General features: G+C 41.5%; 1 protein-coding gene across 1 annotated transcript in view; it reads left to right on the top strand.

Annotated features, from left to right (window-relative positions):
• LOC132825218 (delphilin-like) overlaps positions 1 to 15,394 on the top strand; it is a 61,260-nt gene extending 45,866 nt beyond the window's left edge. The window contains exons 12-18 of the mRNA XM_060840280.1: positions 94 to 290; positions 2,650 to 2,805; positions 6,517 to 6,603; positions 7,034 to 7,163; positions 8,896 to 9,014; positions 10,853 to 11,017; positions 15,323 to 15,394. Of these exons, the coding sequence (XP_060696263.1) occupies positions 94 to 290; positions 2,650 to 2,805; positions 6,517 to 6,603; positions 7,034 to 7,163; positions 8,896 to 9,014; positions 10,853 to 11,017; positions 15,323 to 15,394 (926 nt within the window). The remainder of the gene's footprint in view (positions 1 to 93; positions 291 to 2,649; positions 2,806 to 6,516; positions 6,604 to 7,033; positions 7,164 to 8,895; positions 9,015 to 10,852; positions 11,018 to 15,322) is intronic.
• The last annotated feature ends 4,397 nt before the right edge of the window (positions 15,395 to 19,791 follow it).

Genomic DNA, 19,791 nt, shown 5'->3' with positions numbered 1-19,791 from the left:
GTTTATCTGACTCACTTGGCAGTGGCAATATGTCTACTCCACCTCTCACTGCCTTGTGATAACAGATTCTCGTGCTGGTTTTATCTCTGTTAGCTATTCTCATCGCCCACCTGAAACTCTCTGCACCAGAGCTCCGCCGGATCCTTGTGACAATGGAGAATGATCGTCTGGAACCTTCTCATATTAAACAATTGCTGCTGTATGCTCCTGATGAGGAAGAGTTGAAGAATTTCAGGCGGCACATGGCTGATCCCAGTAAGCTGAGTGAGCCGGACCAATTCGCGCTGGAGGTGGGTTCCTTTTAAACTGTCACAGCTCTTGCTCTATGTCAAAGGCACTTAAGCCAACTTTCATCAACCTCTCTTACACTTTGGAGTTAATGAGGCAAATATAGAGAGACTGTACTCTAAATGGGTTTCACCAGTGCTCTGTATAACCGAGGCATAATTTCTCCACTTTTGTATTCAGTTACCCTCATGATAAAGGATAACACTCGGATTTTCAGAATTACTTGCTGTACCTGCATACTAACTATTTTTTGTGATTCATGCATTGGAACACCCAGATCCTTTTGCGTCTCAAAGCTCTACAGATTCTCACTATTGAGATAATATGTTCCCTTCATTATTCTTCCTGTCAAAACAGATGATTTCACATTACATTATTTATTTAGCTATCTGTCTATGTTTATTTATTTTTAATTATTCATTCATTGGACACCTGTTTCATTGACTGGGCCAGCATTTATTGGCCATCCCTAGTTGTCCTCGAGAAGGTGGTGATGAGCTCTCTTGTTGAACTGCTATTGTCCATTTGGTGTAGGTGCGCCCACAATGCTGTTCGAGAGGGAGTGCCAGGATTTTGACCTATTGATGCTGACAGAACAGCAGTATATTTCTAAGTCAGAATGGTCAGTGGTTTGGACAGGAACTTGCACGTGGTGGTGATCCCATGTATCTGCTACCTCTATCTTTCTCAATGGTTGTGGTTATGGGCTTGCAAGGTGCTCTCTAAGGAGAATGTTTGCAGTGCATCCCATAGATAGTGCTACTGAGCATCACTGATGGAGAGCATGAATGTGAATATAATTTCAACTAAGCAGCTACTTTATCCTCGGTGGTGTCAGAACCTTTGAGTACACACATCCAGGTAAGTAGTGATTATTTCCTCACTTTTTCCTAACTTGTGCCTTGTAAGTGGTGGACAGGTTTTAGGGAGTTAGGAGGTAAGATGCTCACTGTAGGATTCCTCGTCTCTGACCTGCTCTTGTAGCCATGGTATTTCTGTGTCTCGTTCAGTTCAGTTTTTGGTCAGTGGTAGCCATTTCCCGATATTGATAGTGATGGATTCAACAATGGCAATGCCACCGAATGTCAAGACTGATGGCTAGATTCTGTGTTGTTGGAAGAGGTCACTGCCTGGCATTTGTACGCTACAGCTATTAGTTGCTTTTTGTCAGCCTAAACCTAGATATTTTCCGAGTCTTGATGAATTTCCTCAGATTGTTATCCACAGTCTCATATCTGCAGCCTTCTTCAGTTCTGTTAACAACTTACTTTCTTACTTATTCTTGTATCATTAGCCAACTTTGTAACCATATCTTTTAACCCTTCATCTAAATGATTTGTACAAATTAGAAACTGTTGAGATCCCAGCACTGATCCCTGTGGTACATTATTCAATGCAGTTTACCAATCTGAAAAAGGTCCATTTATGCCTGCCTCTACTTTCTGCGAAAAATGTGTTGCTGGTTAAAGCACAGCAGGTTAGGCAGCATCCAAGGAACAGGAAATTCGACGTTTCGGGCCAGAGCCCTTCATCCTGTTCCTTGGATGCTGCCTAACCTGCTGTGCTTTAACCAGCAACACATTTTCAGCTCTGATCTCCAGCATCTGCAGACCTCACTTTTTACTCTACTTTCTGCTAACCAGCCAATCTTCTATCCATGCCATAATACACTGTGAGCTTTTTATTTTCTGCAATAGCCACTGATGTGGCACCTTATCAACTGCATTCTGTAAATCTCAGAACAATGTATCCACCAGCTCCCCTTTACCCAAAGTACAAAGATCAATGATTAGTCATGCATGATTTTCATTTCACAAAATCACATTGCTCATGCCATAAATACTTTAATAAAAGCTTCCAGCATTTTCTAACTGGCCTGTTGTTTTCTGTCTCTCTCCCTTTTTGAATATAAGGAGTTACATTCAATATCTTCCAGAGTAATAGCTCCAACCCCAAATCAAGGAAGCTTTGAGAAATAAAATCCGATACATTCATTAAATTGCTAGCCACTCCTATAAGAGCCTAGAATGAAATCCATCAGTGTGCCTTATTGCCTCATCATGTAATAATTAGGTATATTTATATAGCATCTTTTGGAGGAAAAACTTAAGGCATTTCATACAGGATGATCTAAAGGGTAAAAGGTAGGTTCTGAGAAGATTTGTATTAGAGCGGTGAGAGGTAGTGAGGCAGACAACTACTGGCCTCCTGTGTTTGTTCTTACTAAAACACAGATAACATGAATTAGTAGCTTCGCAAAAATAAGAAACCTATCCCTATGCGATTTATTTTGCACAAAGCTTCTTTTCTCAGCACAGATTCATGAAAAAGTATTCCTTCTATATCCCTGTACATGTGTAGATGCTGTCAGTAAAGGAATATAAAATCAGACTGAAGAGCTTGCATTTCAAGATCACGTTGCAAGAGAAGACAGAGGAGATAAAGTCTGGACTGCAGTGTATCTACAAGGCCTCAGTCGAACTGAAAAGTGGCAAGAAACTGGCAAAGATTCTTGAGGTAACAGTATAGGGTTTCTAGTGGATTTAATAAGCTGCTGTTCACATTTCACTAAATCAGTCTGTGAGACAAGGTAATAGCAACTGGGGTTGAAAGTAAGATCTCATTGCTGCAGAATACTGAGAGGCTTATTTTGCATACTGTGCAGTTAGTAAGCCTTCAAACAGAAGCTTGTTCATTCTTGTCTCATTCCGAGATTTGAGTCTGTAATCCTGGCAGACACTGTAGTGCAGTGCCAAAGGAATGCTGCACCATTGGAGGTACACTAACTTTCAGATGTGATATCAAATGGAGATCCTATCTGCCCTCTGAGGTGATATGAAAGATCCCATGATACTCGAGGAGATGAATACCCTGATCTCATGTAAACATACAGACAAAAACATGGATTAGGGGCAGGAGGCCACTCAGCCACTCGAGCCTGCTCCAAAATTCAGTAAGGTCATGAGTAATCTGATCAGTCCATATCTCCCAAATAACCTTTCACTCCCTTGATTACCAAGAATCTTTCTATCTCTACCTTAAAATATTCAAAGTTTCTGCTTCTATTACCTTTTAAGGTAGAGGGTTCCAACATCTTATGACCCTCTGTGAGAAAATGTTTCCCTTCATCCTTTTATGTCTAAATGGGCAACTCCTTATTTTTAAACAGTGACCCCTAATTCTAGACTCTCACCCACATGGAATCATTCTTTCCACATCCGCCCATCAAAATCCATGAGGATCTTGTATGTTTCAATCAATTGGTATCTTAATCTTCTAAACTCCAGCAAATACAAGCCTAGATTGCTGAATCACTGTTCTTAAGACAATCCACACATTCCAGGTATTACTGTAGTATGAACTGTATCCAATGCATTTATATCTTTCCTTAAATAAGGAGACCACAACTGTACTTTATGTGTGATCTTACCAGTGCCCTGTATCTCTGAAGCATAACCTGCCATGGCCAATATATTCCTCATCCAACACTATCAAAATAGATTCATTTGTCACTTGTTTGCGGGACCTTAGAATGTGCAAATTGGTTGCCTTGTTTGTCATTATCACAACATTGACTCTCTCATTGGTTGTGATATATTTGGCATGTCACGAGGACACTAAAGGTGAGTTATTTTTCTTTATTTCTCTAAATTCATGTGCAATTCTGAATGTCTGTCTTTATGGGTCAGATGTAATGGTTTCTTGTGGGTGAGAAATGTGGAACAGGATGGATGTGGTTCATCCACTCACACCCTCTCAGCATAGCAACTCAAGTAGACATCTGGCAGAAAGAAAACCCATTAGTGTTGGGTAGGGGAACCCAGCATGAAACTGGGAGTCAAGAGTGGGACATCAAGTGGGAGAGAGTTCGGGCTGTGAATCAGAAGTCAGCCACAGCTAACAATTTAAAGGAATGCTGGCAGTAGATTTCTAGCGAAATCCACAAGTAATGATCCACATTGTTTGAAAGAAATATAGGAAGTGGGCTCCTTCCATACCTGACACAGATCAGCCGAAAAGGAGAGCATTTTTTTTTCCCCTTTTCTGGTGACTATTGTGGCAGAGAAGAATCATTCAGAACCTTTCCCAGAGAAGAAGTAACACCTGAGCACACACTTCTTGTCCCGTTCCCTGTGAGGATAAGAAATGTTCAGAAAAAAAGAGCTCTGTTCTATCCTTTCAATTTGTTTATCTTTCACAGACACTGAAGGTCAACTTGACGCTTTGCAGCAGTATCAGGTGTAAGTCTGTTAGGAGAACGTGAGGACTGCAGATGCTGGAGATCAGAGCTGAAAAATGTGTTGCTGGAAAAGCGCAGCAGGTCAGGCAGCCTCCAAGGAGCAGGAGCATCAACGTTTTGGGCATGAGCCCTTCAGGAATGATTCCTGAAGAAGGGCTCATACCTGAAATGTCGATTCTGCCTGACCTGTTGTGCTTTTCCAGCTACACATTTTTCAGCTCAGGTGTAAGTCTTCCTTGCAGTTGTCTGATGAAGTGGAAGAGCTGAAACCACAGCCCTTGCAGTTTGTCAGTGACTTTCTATGAGTGCTCCTTCAGTCTGAGAATGATCAGTGAGAGTTCCTAACCAGACTAAAAAAGCCCCCGAATGGACATCATAGCAGAAGTGGTTTGCGGTGCTGTGAGAGACAGAATGACCTTTTACATTTAACAAGGGTGAATGTCAGAAATGTTTGTAGGCAGTGAGGAGTGAAGGTGTGAGGAATGAATGCATGACAAGTGAGGGATTGTCCCAGTGTCTGTTCCATATATAGAAGGGATGGAAGCAGACATACTATACTGCATGACACCCAGGGTTTCTCCACGATGTCTAAAATCAATGACCTGTTACTTTGCAAGGTACATTAAGAAGTGTCCACAGTTACAGATTGGGCACACAGACGCCGGCATGATTTCTCCACAGAAGAACCATGACAATGTTCCTTTTCCTTTGCAGGAAAAGAGGGCTCACAAAACCTGTGAGAGGCCACGCACCGTGGTAGAGCACCGAACCTGACAGTTTTAGCTCCATTGGAGGATGTTTTGGAGTTGTCCAGCAACAATAATGCAGGGTCATTGGTTGTAGAGAGACTGGAGAATGGCCTAAGGGCTTTGAGATTCTTAGGAGCTGGAATTTATAGTATTCTGCAAAGGTGCATTGAAGACCCTGATGCATAAAAGTTCAAGGCCATTCTCATCTTGAGAATGATGGGCTTAGAGTGTCAACCAACACAATTAAAATTGATCTCTGCTGCCAGTAATTCACAAACAGAGGTCACTATCCTCCTGGGGAGATGCAGTCTGTGAAAACATTGATGATCTCAGAGTTCAAAGTAATCCATTCTTTTGCCTGTAGACTCTCTGTGCAGGGTAATTGTCTCCCAGAATGGACTGCTTGCTTTTGTTATCTGTCGAGTGCTGGCCCTTGTTGGGTTGTTGAGTCTACCTCTTCTTAGGCAGTTGGCTTCCTCTGTCTCCTTACTCATATATTTCCTCCTCAGTGTAAAAAGTTTCCTTACAGAGTGCAAAATCTTCCAGGGGACAGGGAACTCTGGATTCCTCGGTAGAATCCTACTCTCTGTTTCCAGGCCTGCTTCCATCTCACTGTCTCCTTATTTGTAATGTTAGCTTTTAAAAACTGAAAAAATAAAGTCAAACAGGTAGATGCTGCCACCATCAGCAGCAAATTTGGCAGTTGCATGCGGGTAATTGCTCCTGTGTTGCTTCCTCTTACCTAACATAAATCGCTCACAATGTTTTGCCCATGCAATTACTGAGAATTGGGGTGAATGAATTCGGTAATGAGTTCAAAATATTGGATAGGTTTCTGGTTTTGGTATCTACTTGTTTTCAACAAAGACAAAATCCAGCAGAATGATTTCATAATGCTGGTCCATTATCATCACGCAGTGTTTTACCTAAGGGTGGGAGGTGGTCCATCCAATGTGCATCCTTACAATATGGCCTGTGTTATTGTGTGAGTGTCTTTTTCTCTTCATCGTCTCTTTCTGTATGGATCTATATATATTTGTTGGTCCCTTTGTTTCATCAATAAGGTGTCATGCTGCAGTTGAAATCTCATGTGTCTAAATGGAGATAAATTGGGGTTTACTTCAGTGGGAGAGTCTGTATAGACAGGAAATCCAGAGCAGAACCTGTCAGCTGATACATCATTGTTACCTGCACTCTTATTTCTCCTCCATAATTGTTTCTTTATCTTTCTTCTGACAGTTTGTTCTTGCAATGGGAAACTATCTCAACAATGGACAGCCTAAGAGCCCCAAAACCACAGGATTTAAAATTAATTTTCTGACAGAGGTGAGCAACTGACAGTAAGAGCAGCTGGAATCAAATATAACTAAGTAATGTTAAAGGAGTTGCTTTCATTGTTGGTTGCCTGTATGAGAGGGAAGGTGAGTTATTAAGTAAATTGGCAACCCTGGGGTGGCATGGGGAGAAGTCGTGATTAATGATGGCAGCATTTCTACAAGAAACGGGAGTGGCTAATTGTGTAGGTACTCCTAGGCAAAGGGTAATTAGCAATATCTTTGCCTACTGGGAATGGAAATGGAGTGAATGATTACCAATGATGACACTTCCTGGAAGAGGTATGGCCATGGTAATTGTTCTGGTGTTCCTTAGGAAACACTTGCATTCTAAATGTTAACTGTGTTGGGACATTTTCTAATTTGAGTTGGGGAAGTATCCCCTTACTGCATTTCTCATTTGACATGTATCTTTCTCCCAGCTTGACACCACAAAGACTGTAGATGGGAAATCTACCTTTTTGCACATTCTTGCCAAATCATTGAGCCAACATTTTCCTGAGCTGCTGGACTTTGCCAAGGAGATTCCAACTGTGGCCCTTGCTGCAAAAGGTCAGTTTAAAACATTAAGCAGTGACTGCCTGAAAGAGAATGGAGTGTTTGTGCTTAGGTTATACAACAAAAAGTTATTGATATGGAGAAGTATTGCCCTTTGCTAAAAGCCCATGAGATGGAACTTTGAGACTGTCCACTATTGGCAATGTTGTCTGGATGTTTGACTATTGTTTGGCTGCTCCCATCTAGCTGACAGGTAAGTATGCTATTACACTGCTGACTTGAGGCTTGTAGAATGCTGAGAAGATCTGAGAGTTCAACAGTTGAGGCTCTTATCATGAAACAGCCAAGCTCAAACTAAAAGGTTGATATAGTTAGTCCAGTTAACCTTCAGGTGAGTGGAAATCCCTAGAGTATTGAAGGTTGGGGTGTTAGGCTGTTGGCAGTGATAATGAGGCGACATGGTGGCTCAGTGCCTTACAATGCCAGGGACCCGGGTTTGATTCCACCCTTAGAGTTTGCACATTCTCTCTCTCTGTGGGTTTCCTCCAGGTGCTCTGGTTTCCTCCGACAGTCCAAAGATGTGCAAGTTACGTGGATTGGTCATGCTAAATTGCCTTGTAGTGTTTAGGGATGTGCAGGCTAGGTGGATTAGTCATGAGAAATGCAGGGTTATAGGAATCGGGTATGGGGGGTGTGGGTAGGATGCTTTTCGAAGGACCGGTGTGGACTCACAGGGCCATATGCCCTGCTTCCACACTGTAAGGAGCTATGAATCTATAGGGAGGTGACAGCCTGGTGGTATTTTCACTGGACTTTTAATCCAGAGCCCAAGGTAAAGCTCTAGAGACCTGAGTTCAAATCCCCCCATGGCAGGTGCTGAAATTTGAATTAAATAAAAAAAGTCTGGATTTAAGATCTAATAATGACCACAAATCCGCTGTTGATGGTCCTAAAACCCCATCTGGTTCACACACATCCTTTAGGGTAGGAAACTGCAATCTTTACTCAGTCTAGCCTACATGTGACCCCAGACCCACAGCAATGTGGTTGACTCTTAACTGCCTTCTGGGCAATAAGGGATGAGCAATAACAGCTGGCATTGACTGATGATGCCCTCATCCTGCGGATGAATAAAAAAAAGACTTTAACGCTGATGCTGATCTGGAAAAACTATATTTGAGACGGTTATTGCCTGTGATTAGAAAACAGAATGAAATGCAAGACTGTTAGCTGGAAATCTCTACCTGTAGAGTGTGATTGTTATGAATGTGTGTTTTATTATTTTTGTTAAAATAAATTTTCTTGATATTTCTACCTTATCAGTAAGTTTAATAACAAGATTCTCCTCTTTTCAAAGGCAGGAGTGAGACTGTGAAGGTGTCTTCCAGTCATTTAAAAACAATTACAAAACACAGTTTGCTGTTCACTTCCTAGCTACGTTATCAAAAACTTATCTTGATCTCAAGGCAGTGTCCTGCTTCTCAACCAAGAGACCTGGTTTCAAGTCCCACCTACTCCTGTGCAATCACATTCTCTGAACATGTTGATTTGGTTTAAGGGTTCTTGTGATACAGTGGTAGTGTCTCTTCCTCTGAGTCCTAGAGGCCTGTGTTCAAGTCCCATCTATTCCCGAGGCATGTGATGACACAACTGAAAAGGTTGATTAGAAAGTAACTGTCAAAATTGTAGTGAAGCGTGACTTGCCCACAATTAAAGATATAAGATTTGCAACCATTCTGGGTAGATAAATGATGCAGAAGATTGTGGAATTCTTCCTCTTTTCCAGTTAATCAGAGAACGATAACTTCTGAAATTAATGACATCCACACAATCAGGAAGGACATACAGACAGTCTGTGAGAACATGGCAGTCACCGATGAGGACCGATTTGCTGCAGTCATGACCGTATCCTTTCTGACAGAAAACTCTGAGCCTCTCACTCTTGGTTCATATCATCTTTGTTTATATAGAACATAGAACATTACAACGCAGTACAGGCCCTTCAGCCCTCGATGTTGCACCAACCTGTGAAACCAATTTGGAGCCCATCTAACCTACACTATTCCATTCTCGTCCATATGCCTATATTATGCGTCCCTTTGCATGATAGCTTGAGCTGGTTTTTATTGCCTGAGATAGGAGTTGGAGAGCTACTGCTCAGGGCATGTTTTCCTTCTTGCCCCTTGCTTTTCATATTTTTTGCCACTGTTAGAAGAATTGTCCAGCCATTAGTGTATTGGAGATTTGATGGACCTGCTGATATTCTCTTATCTAATAATTTTATAAATTAGAATAAATAGTTACCTTGGCACTACTTTCCTGTCCAGCATTTTCGGGTCAGCATGGTTTTAGTTTAGAGTAATGCTTCATCTCCACTACCACATCAACCACTCACAGGTGTAATACAGGCAATGGGCCTTAAAAAAAATTCCTTAATTCTTTAAATACATGTTGTTATTTACATTTTAAATGAGGGGGTTTAAAATTCGGTGTTCCTGAAAATTGCAACTTTAAGTAAAATATTAAGTAAATTATTATTAACCCAAGGAATTAATATTAGAACTAGAGTTAAATTCATGAAGACAGCATGGTGGCTCGATGGTTAGCACTGCTGCCTCACAGCGCCAGGGACCCAAGTTCAATTCCAGCCTCGGGTAACTGTCTGTGTGAAGTTTGCACATTCTCCCTGTGTAAGTGCAGGTTTCCTCCCATAATCCAAAAATATGCAGGTTGGGTGAATTGGCCATGCTGAATTGCCCATAGTCTAGGTTATTAGTTAGGGATAAATATAGGATAGGGGAATGGGTCTGGATGGATTACTCTTCGGAGGGTTGGTATTGACTTGTTGGACTGAAGGTCCTGTTTCCACACTGTGGGGCTTCTAATTCTTTAAAGAAAAGGCATTTTTTGCCTAGTAAAGCCCATGTAAATGTCTTTGTCAGATATATGCAGCCCTGTGTTCCCAGCTGAAATAGCTTGTAAAACAAAATAAGAAAAGCTTCAGTGAAGAGTGCAGACTTCTTGCTTATTTTAAAGAAAAGTACATGTCTTCAACTATTTTACTTGTACAGTATAACAGAGAATTCCTTTTTTCAGAGTCTAAATCGTAGGTGTTCCTCCACAGGTTTGAGTAAAACAGCAAAGAAATTTAAAAAAGATTACAAATGAAGTTTACTTCAGTACCTGAGGAGACAACTATTTAAAACAATGATGATCTTCAATTCCAGGGTGAAGAGCACAATAGTGTCAACGTTAGCAGCACAGTCAGGCAGTCAGGGGCCTTCTGATAATGCGATGACATAACTTGCAATGATATGAGAAGCACAATAATTCAAAATGCAACCAGGAGGCGAGGGATGTGAAAATGGTGAATGACACTTTTAAATAAAGGAGGTGGACATTAAAATAAAACAAACAATTTTAAAATGATAAACTTTAAAAGGGAAACTTAAATGAGAGTTTGTTGTAATGTAATTTGTACAAGTAGCTCAGAGGGGGATTGCTAAAATCCAGAGTCATAAGAAATGTCTAGGGAACAGGAGCTTGTCACATGAGACAAAGTGTTTCCAGTGTTAGATACTAAATAGTTCAAATTTTTAAGAGAAAGCCAATTGATAACATGCTTCCTGTAATGAATGAGAATGGGACCCTGTCTATATCACACGCACTGCAAGATCGAAAAAGTTCCCTAAGTTCTCAAGACTGAGAGTGCACTGCTGTTACTGTCTTAACTGGTGTATCAGGCATTTCTTGGAGATGCCCAGCCTGTTATTGCTTCCCTCGACTCCCTGCAGAATCGAGCCATTGAGGAATTCCACAAAGTCTCAACGTTTTTTGGGGAAGATTCAAAGATGACCACAACTGAAGCTTTTTTTGGGATATTTGCAGAATTTATCACAAAGTTTGAGGTAAGGTTTAGTCTGCAGCAAATTTGTGCTGTTATTGGCCACCAATCACACTGGACAATTCCAAAATGTTCTGGCTCAGTAAAATCCTATAGCTTTCAATTCTTTGAGTTGTCTCTAATGAGTAACATTAGTCTCTCAGCTTGCCTTTTGATTTTAAGAAAGTTTATTATATGATGACTGCGTGATGTGTGCAGGGAAAGATATGAAAGATACCTAATATATAAAAGACATGTCGAGCAGATATGTGACATGCACAATTTAAGATGAACAGAAACTAACTGAGATTGGAGGGTAAGATGTCAGCTCAGGAAGCATTATAGTATCTGGACTGGAGTTGATGAAGACAAGGGCGCACAGCAGTTAGCACTGCTACCTCACAGCGCCAGAGACCCGGGTTCAATTCCTGCCTCAGGCAACTGTGTGGAGTTTGCTCCGGGTGCTCCGGTTTCATCCCATAGTCCAAAGATGTGCAGGTTAGGTGAATTGGAAATTGCCAGGAGTGTTAGGTGTAGGGGAATGGGTCTGGATGGGTTGTGCTTTGGCGGGTAGGTGTGGACTTGTTGGGCTGAAAGGCCTGTTTCCACACTGTAAGTAATCTAATCATATCTAAGGGCTTCAGTAGTAGATGAGGGATAAGGAATGGAGGAGAGCACTTGAGAGGGTGATGTTATAGCTGTGGGAGTAGGTGGAGTTCTAATGAAGTGGAATGGATTGGAAGCAAAGACTGGGATTGAAAAGAATTCCACGATCTAAGCAGTTTCCATCAGTTGGAGCCATAATTCAAATTGATGACAAGGACATGAAGGTTGTGATGAAGGTTGAAGACTAAACTTTCCCACTTGAGAAAGGTAAGGATTATGTGAATGCTAATAACACTCAGAAGAGGTAATGAAGAAATGGAGCAGAGTGTCATTGTCAGGCATGTACGTTGAGCCCATGCCTGTGGATGATGTGAAGCTGCAGTATGAAAATGAGGGAGACAATGGGGCTCAGGGTGGACCTTTGGAGGGTCTGGAGGCAATGTACTTTGCATCACCCACAGGTGGCAGCATAGCAGTAATGTCACTGCACTAGTAATACACCACCACTTCATAATTTCTGGTGACTGAACCACATCGTGGCAGATGAATGCAATACAATTTGTAATCAAAGGCTAGCCTATTATTACAACAAATGTTAATTGCTGTAAAACCCATCTGGTTGAATAATGTTGTTTAAGGATTACATCAGCTATTCTTACCTGGTCTGACCTGCATGTGACTCTAGACCCACAGTAATGCGGTTGACTCTTAACTGTCCTCTGAAGTGGCGTAGCAAGCCAATCGGCTGTGGGGGCAATTAGAGATGGGCAATAAATGTTGTTTTAGCTAGTGATGCACATATCCCATGAACAAATAACAAGTTACCTGATTTGTAGTGTACTGTATACATGGTAAGAATATATGACCAGGAAGTACAAAATGTGCTATTAAAGAATAGGTTATTTGGCCATGCGGTGGACACCAAAGGAAAACGTGAATTATATGAGAAGAGTTATCTTATCGTGTATATGATATTGTGCCAAGTATATTTGTGTCAGATGAATATGCTAGAAATGGGAGTTAATATATAATTAACCATGCAACATACATAGAGGGAAATATGACAGTTACCTTAAGTAACAAAAGACAGATCGTCCAGGGAACAAAAATTTGGAATGAAATAAGTTTACAGCATAATTGGGACCATTGTATCATATCTGAATGGAGAAGGAAGATGGGGTGGATTTGGAAATGTGTGTAACATTTAGAGTAATAGAGTCATAGAGATATACAGCATGGAAATAGACCTTTCGGTCCAACCCGTCCATGCCGACCAGATATCCCAACCCAATCTAGTTCCACCTGCCAGCACCCGGCCCATATCCCTCCAAACCCTTCCTATTCATATACCCATCCAGATGCCTCTTAAATGTTACAATTGTACCAGCCTTCACCATTTCCTCTGACAGCTCATTCCATACACGTACCACCCTCTGCGAGAAAAAGTTGCCCCTTAGATCTCTTTTATATCTTTCCCTTCTCACTCTAAACCTATGTCCTCTAGTTATGAACTCCCCGACCCCAGGGAAAAGACTTTGTCTATTTGCCCTATTAATGCCGTTCATAATTTTATAAACCTCTATAAAGTCACCCCTCAGCCTCCAACGCTCTGGGAAAACAGCCCTAGCCTGTTCAGCCTCTCCCTATAGCTCAGATCCTCCAACCCTGGCAACATCCTTGTAAATCTTTTCAAAACCCTTTCAAGTTTCACAACATCTTTCTGATAGGAAGGAGACCAGAATTGCATGCAATATTCTAACAGTGACCTAACCAATTTCTCAAAGAAAGCTGTTGAAAACAAAGAAAAAAATTGTTCAAAATGAATAATGTAGTAAAATAAATAGGGTATAATTATGACTGGAATTTAGTGGTGAGAAGGGTAATAAAGTTGATCAACTGTTCAAGGTGAATAGATTAGATAGTGAACAGGAACGGTCGAAAGGGAATGGTGTTTGATGATCACAGGGTGAATCAAGAAGGTAAAAGTACAACTTGTTTATGGAGGTAAATGCTTTACAAACGTCAGTTGCTTCTTCACTGATGGCAGAGTTAGGTAAGATCAACAATGATATATATTGGGGCTCCTGGGGTGTTCAGGTCTAGTCTGTGCTGAGCTAGGTCACTGTTGATCTTCATGCTCCCCCCCCCCCCCCCCAATTTGGCTTTCGCTGTTCTGAAAAGTTATGATAGGATAGAGTTGGACTAACATTTGAAGAATTCCACCAAAATCCATTTTTTTCTGTATCTAGAAAATCACCTGTCTGTTCCAATTGATTGATTAATATGCGACACCCGTTAAGGGCAATCCAGATTATCAAAGGTGAGGAAGAGGTAGGGGTAAGGGGAGGGGGTTAAATCAAAATGGAGTTGGAACATCTGTTTCAAGTATACGGACTCCCACAAAATTCTTGATTACACATCATTCCAGTCTACTTCCCATAAGAACTCTTTTTTTCTCCCAGTATAGCAGGTCTGTTGGTGGGAGATTCCAGTAGGGCTTTTGATTGGTTCCAGGCAGGGCTATTGGTGAGGGTTCCCAGCAGGGTATTTGGATGAAGTCCACAGAAAGGCTAATGGGGGCTTCCCAGCAGGACTGTTGGAGGGAGTCCCATCAGACAGTTGCTGGGGGCTCCCATCAGCGCTAGTAAAGGTCTTGTAGAGGCTTCTGCAGGGCTACTGGTGGTTGGGGGTTGTGGGTAGGGGTGCCTGCAGGGCTGCTGTTGGAGGTTCCCAGCAGGGCTATTGGTTGAGGTTCTTGTGGGGCTTCCCAGCAGAATTGTTGATGGGGCTTCCCAGCAGGACTGTTGATGGGGTTTCCCAGCAGGGCTGTTGGCAGGGGTCTCCAGTAGGACTATTTTTGGAGGATCCCAGCAGAGCTGCTGGTAAAGCTTGCCAGCATTATGAGTTTCCAAGCAGTTTTTCAAATCAAATCAAATCAACATTTCTTTCTATTTAGATCTTACTTGATTTTTAAGGTGAGTTTCTGTATGTCTATGTAGCCTCAGTGTGCAATGCCATGGATCATACTCTGGCACTAGAGTACCAAAGAATTGCCAATGGTGAATGATGACAACATATTTCAATAGCTGTAACACTCAGCCACATAGCCTGCAGTCACTACTGGAATTCAACAGGAATCCCGGGAGGAGCAAGCCTTGAAGCTGATAAATTACTTTTAATAGTAAAGACAGGAGAGAGTGAGCATCCTGCTGAAAAGCTTGAGGACAATGACCCATTGTGGGGCCTTGTCTACAAATCTATTTCTATCTGCCAAGCCTGTAGCCCAGAGTGTGATCAACCTAAGATGGCGCAGGCCACCGCAGCTGTTGAGGGTAGAATGCTGCAACTGCTTCCATATGATAATGTCAACTTTACAAAATATAAAAGACATTTGGATAGTTAGATGAATAGAAAAGGTTTGGAGGGATATAGGCCAGGAGCAGGCAGGTGGGACTAGTTTAGTTTGGGATTATGTTCAGCCTCGACTGGTTGGACCAAAGGGTCTGTTTCAGTGCTGTTTGATTCTATGACAAACCTGTGGAGCGGGTAGCTGTGGGATGTGTGGAGATTACAACAGTTGCTATATTACTTACTTCTGGTACAGAGGAATTATTGGTCAGTGTGGAATTCCTGATATCAATCAAATCCAATCTTTTAGATTAGATGACATGAAGTGAGCCATAATCTTTTGCTAACTCATGTATTGATATTTTGTGAATTACAGAAAGCATACAGCGATATACAGGCCTCTGTGAACCTGCAGAACCTGAAGGTGGTTTCCCCACTTGCCTGGTGACATAAATGACGCTTCTCCATTTACAGCAGTTTTGCCAAAAAGTGCAGTGTTGTTGGACTGTCACGTGAGTAAGATGATAGATAGCCCCAACATTGGGTGTTCTCTGTGTAATGACAGCGATGGAAAGAGGAATGGCTAATTGGAAGGGGCAGTTCTGAGATCAACTTGGCAGCAACTTAACCGCATTGACAGAATCAGCATCTGTCTTCTGCCTGTCCCATAGCTCCCCCTAACCACCCCACCTTCACTCTCATTTTATTTCAGTTATAATGGACACCAACAATAGGCAGATTATATAGTCAACTGTTGGAAACTTGGACTTGAGACCAAATCTTCAATGTGAGGCTTTCTGTATCAGTCTTCTTCACTATGGTCGGGCTGAGAGGCAGTGGAACCTCCTCTGGTCTCCTTATATTTTTATACCCCTGGTCACCATCAATTGAGTTCATTCGCTAATATCCCAGTAGTGTTTGATCGCCTATGAATTACTCAACTTAAGAAGAATGGGGTGGGGGGATCTCATAGAACCATACAAATTCCTGGTGGGACTAGACAGTTTAGATACAGGAAGGATGTTCCTGATGTTGGGGAAGTTCAGAATTAGGGGTCACACTCTAAGAATAAGGGATAAGCCATTCAGAACTGAGATGAGGAAGAATTTCTTCATTCAGAGAGTTGTGAACCTGTGGAATTCTCTACCACGAAATCTGTTGGGGCTAGTTTGTTAGAAATATTCAAGAGGGAGCTGGACATAGCCCTTGTAGCTAAAGGGATCAAGGGGTATGGAGAGAAAATAGGAATGGGATACTGAGATTGCACAATCAGCCATGATTGTACTGAATGGTGGTGCAGGCTCGAAGGGCCAAATGGCCTACTCCTGCACCTATTTTCTATGTTTAAGGCCAAAATCCAACTGATAGGCTGATGGGTAAGGGCACTTAGCAATGTGAGCAAAACATGTGCCCTCTACCCTGTGTGAGTTAGTTGATGTGATGTTAGCAGCAGGTTGGTGATTACACTCGGTATCAGCACCACTGGGGTTGGAAAGGAAACAACCAATCAGGATTCCCATTCACTCTTGCCTGAAATGGAGATGCTTCCAATACAATACTTCCTTTGAACACCCTGCTAACATTCACTGTCTTCATTCACACACCAGAGTAATACCCGACTGAAGGAATTATGGGAGGCTGTCTGAAACCATCCCCAGTTCAGAGTTAATGGCTTCAGAAGAGGAAGAAACAAAAACTGAAATTCCTAAGAATTTTGAGAGTCTCTCAGTAACCAACATCCAGAAAGTTGGACTTTGGGCCCATAGTTCCTGACACCCCAGAAACAGGAGAAGTTATTTTCCACCACCAAGGACTCTGAAAATTCCACTCGTGTTCATAGTTTTAAAAGTAAATGTTCTTCCCTCCTACCCCACCCCTGTCCCCTTTATTGCTGATGCTGGAGAGATTATTTAATTTTTCTTTGTTAAATCTTCATCATGGGCATCCACCATTTCTGAAGCTGTGGTTCCAACCCTTCCCCACCCTTGTCTGAAATGGAAAGGGTCCTATTCTGAGAGTTTGCTTGAAGATTTGCTCTTTTACTGTTTTGTACAAGTGTTTTGGCCCAAGTCTTTGGTTATCATGTTTCCTGCTTATTTAGACAATCCTTGCTGGATTTTACAACCTGTGCTTTCTACCTAAACCCCTGTAAAAGTGCCAGCTGGTCTGTGTGATGTATGCTTTGTGATTTAGAGAGAACGAATATTCGGTCTGAAGCCACTATTTATTCAAATAATGTCATTTTTATAAAATGTAAAACTGTCATCCCATCTGGCTGGGTCATTGTGCTGAATAAATCTGAGTCCAGCCCTTTTAGCTTGTGCTGCCTTTGATGCTGGGTCAGGTGGTCCATCGACAGGATCTATTTCAGTAGAGCTCAGTTATGGGTCTTAAAACTCATTACTGTTTTTATTGTGTGAGCATGATTTCTGGGGTCCAGATTAAGAAACCTTCACAGAAATAATACACCAGTTGGTTTGAATTCAGAGTTAGCTATGATCTAGACAATGCCTCATGGTGTTCATCTGGCAAGAAGATTTACAACACTTCTGGTAAGTATTGTCTCCCTTACATTGCACCGTTCAGTTTCATTACATCTGCATCCTCATGTTAAAGGGATATCCTCCCAGATGGGAACAGAATAATTCACCACTTGCAGTCATGACCTTTCTGTGCAAGAATGTTGCATTGATTTCAGGTGAATCTAAAGGAAGCTTCCCAAACACAGGGACCTTCATCCTGACATATTCATTGGTTAACTTTAAAGAAAAACTTTTTTGCTATTTGTTTGATTCTGAATTTGCTGATTATTCCAGGGCTACAGTTTTGAGTACAAGCTGTTATTCTAATACTTTAGCCACTGTTTATGTGAATCCACACATTGGTCTTCAGCAGCATTTCCACCTGATACTTGCACACTTGAACTTGCAAGCACGACCTGCCAGGCAGCGAGCAGGTTCAAGCAGCCTGCCTGGTTTTCCGATCTTGTGGTGCAGGTTTGCTGAGCCATTGCCTCGCACTCTCTATCCAGCAGTAATCCACTGGAAACAGAAGCTGGGTCGTCTACACACCAAATGGTGCATTCACTTTAGAGACCCCTCTGGAGAGAGGTTTCACACTTCCAAACGACTTTGTTCTTTGAGACATTAATGAAACACAATAAATAGGTATGACTTCACCAGGCTTGTTCAGTCTGAGGAATATAAACCTAGCTTAAATGTGATGGACTTGAACCCTACACTGTTCCAATCACGAGGTAGCCTCTGAACTAATTGCTTTATTAAATTGCTCTTAGGACCATTTGGAGCTTTTTTTTCACCCTTCTCTCTCTCCCTCTCCACTGGAGACACACACAGGCAGACATTTTGTCTGATTGAGAAGGGAAACAGGCCTTAATTAAATCTAAAAATTACACAACACCAGGTTATAGTCCAACAGGTTTATTTGGAAGCACTAGCTTTCAAGGTGCTGTCTCTTCATCAAGACAGCCATCTGCTAAAGAGGCAGCGCCTCACAAGCTTGTACTTGCAAATAAATCTGTTGGACTATAACCTGGTGTTGTGTGATTTTTAACTTTGCCCATCCCAGTCCAACACCGGCACATCCAAATCTTAATTAAATCTGACCTCATTCCCTTTTCCAATTGTCTCTGTAGTGACATGAAGATTTTGATACTTTGAGTCATTGCATCATAACTTAGGCCCAACTGCTACATAGATGGTAAATTACTCACCTGAAAAATAAATATAATCCAACTCAGTGAATGTGAAAACAAAAATGTATGAAAGTAATGAAATGTCTTTGAGCTTCACAGAGCAGAAATGAGTGGCACTTAAATCTGAGATATCCAGTGAGTGATTCTCTGGCACCTAACCAAGTGTCAGATGGTGTGTTTGTATTGTGAATATTATTTATTAATAATATTTTATTTATAAAACTGCTGCAGCTGGAGATTAGGTTCATGCTTCCTAATGTGCAGAATTAATCTTATTTTTCATTTTGTATTGTACACATCAGTAATTAAAGCTGGCAATAAAAATGTTAGTTAATCAGAATTTGGATGCTTTTGTGTGTTTCTGGAATTGACGTTGAATTTCAACCACACCTTCATCCCCTTTGATTTAGTAAATTGTGCCGCTGTGCTTCTTGAGAAACAGAATGAGTTTGGACAATGCACAGAGGGCCCAGAGTATAGATGATCTCCAACAGTACTGTCCTAACACCCTATATGCACTATTAGAGAGACAAAGTGAAATCCTAAAGCAAATGAGCTTGAATAAGACCAGGAATGTTTGTAAATGAGTATCATAATATTAAAATTAACAAAAGGGTGAGTGGAAGAATTATGGAAACACTGCGGGAAATGACAAAGAAGCAGAAAAGCCCTCCTGATATTCAACTATCTGCTAAATTATTACAGCAGAAAAGATGAAAATTTGCATTTTGGAAATTAACAAAGCATCTGTCTGGTAATGTGGTTCAAAGGAATTGGTTAGCAGAATTTTGATCGTGTAGCTCTAAATCCCACATGAGACAAGCAGGAAGCTGGAAGAACTCAGCAATCTGGGCAGCATCAGGAGGTGAAGTCAACATTTCAGCTATAATGTTTCTTTCTACACTGCCTTGCATATCTGTTTCAGCTGCAAACCTGCCAAGTGGTGATGTGTCATAAGCAGGGAACTCACTGCGGACATTGTCTTTTTTGTTTTCAAAATCAGTACATTCATTCTTTTGTTCTTTAATGGGGTGTGATTATTATTCACAAAGCCATGATTTAGAGTCATTGGGATGTACAGCCATTCGGTCTCCTTCCTATCAGAAGCATGTTGTGAAACTTGAAGGGGT

This window comes from Hemiscyllium ocellatum, chromosome 20, assembly GCF_020745735.1.
Source record: "Hemiscyllium ocellatum isolate sHemOce1 chromosome 20, sHemOce1.pat.X.cur, whole genome shotgun sequence".
In the NCBI taxonomy this organism is placed as follows: domain Eukaryota; kingdom Metazoa; phylum Chordata; class Chondrichthyes; order Orectolobiformes; family Hemiscylliidae; genus Hemiscyllium; species Hemiscyllium ocellatum.
This window is presented reverse-complemented; position numbering and strand designations above follow the sequence as displayed.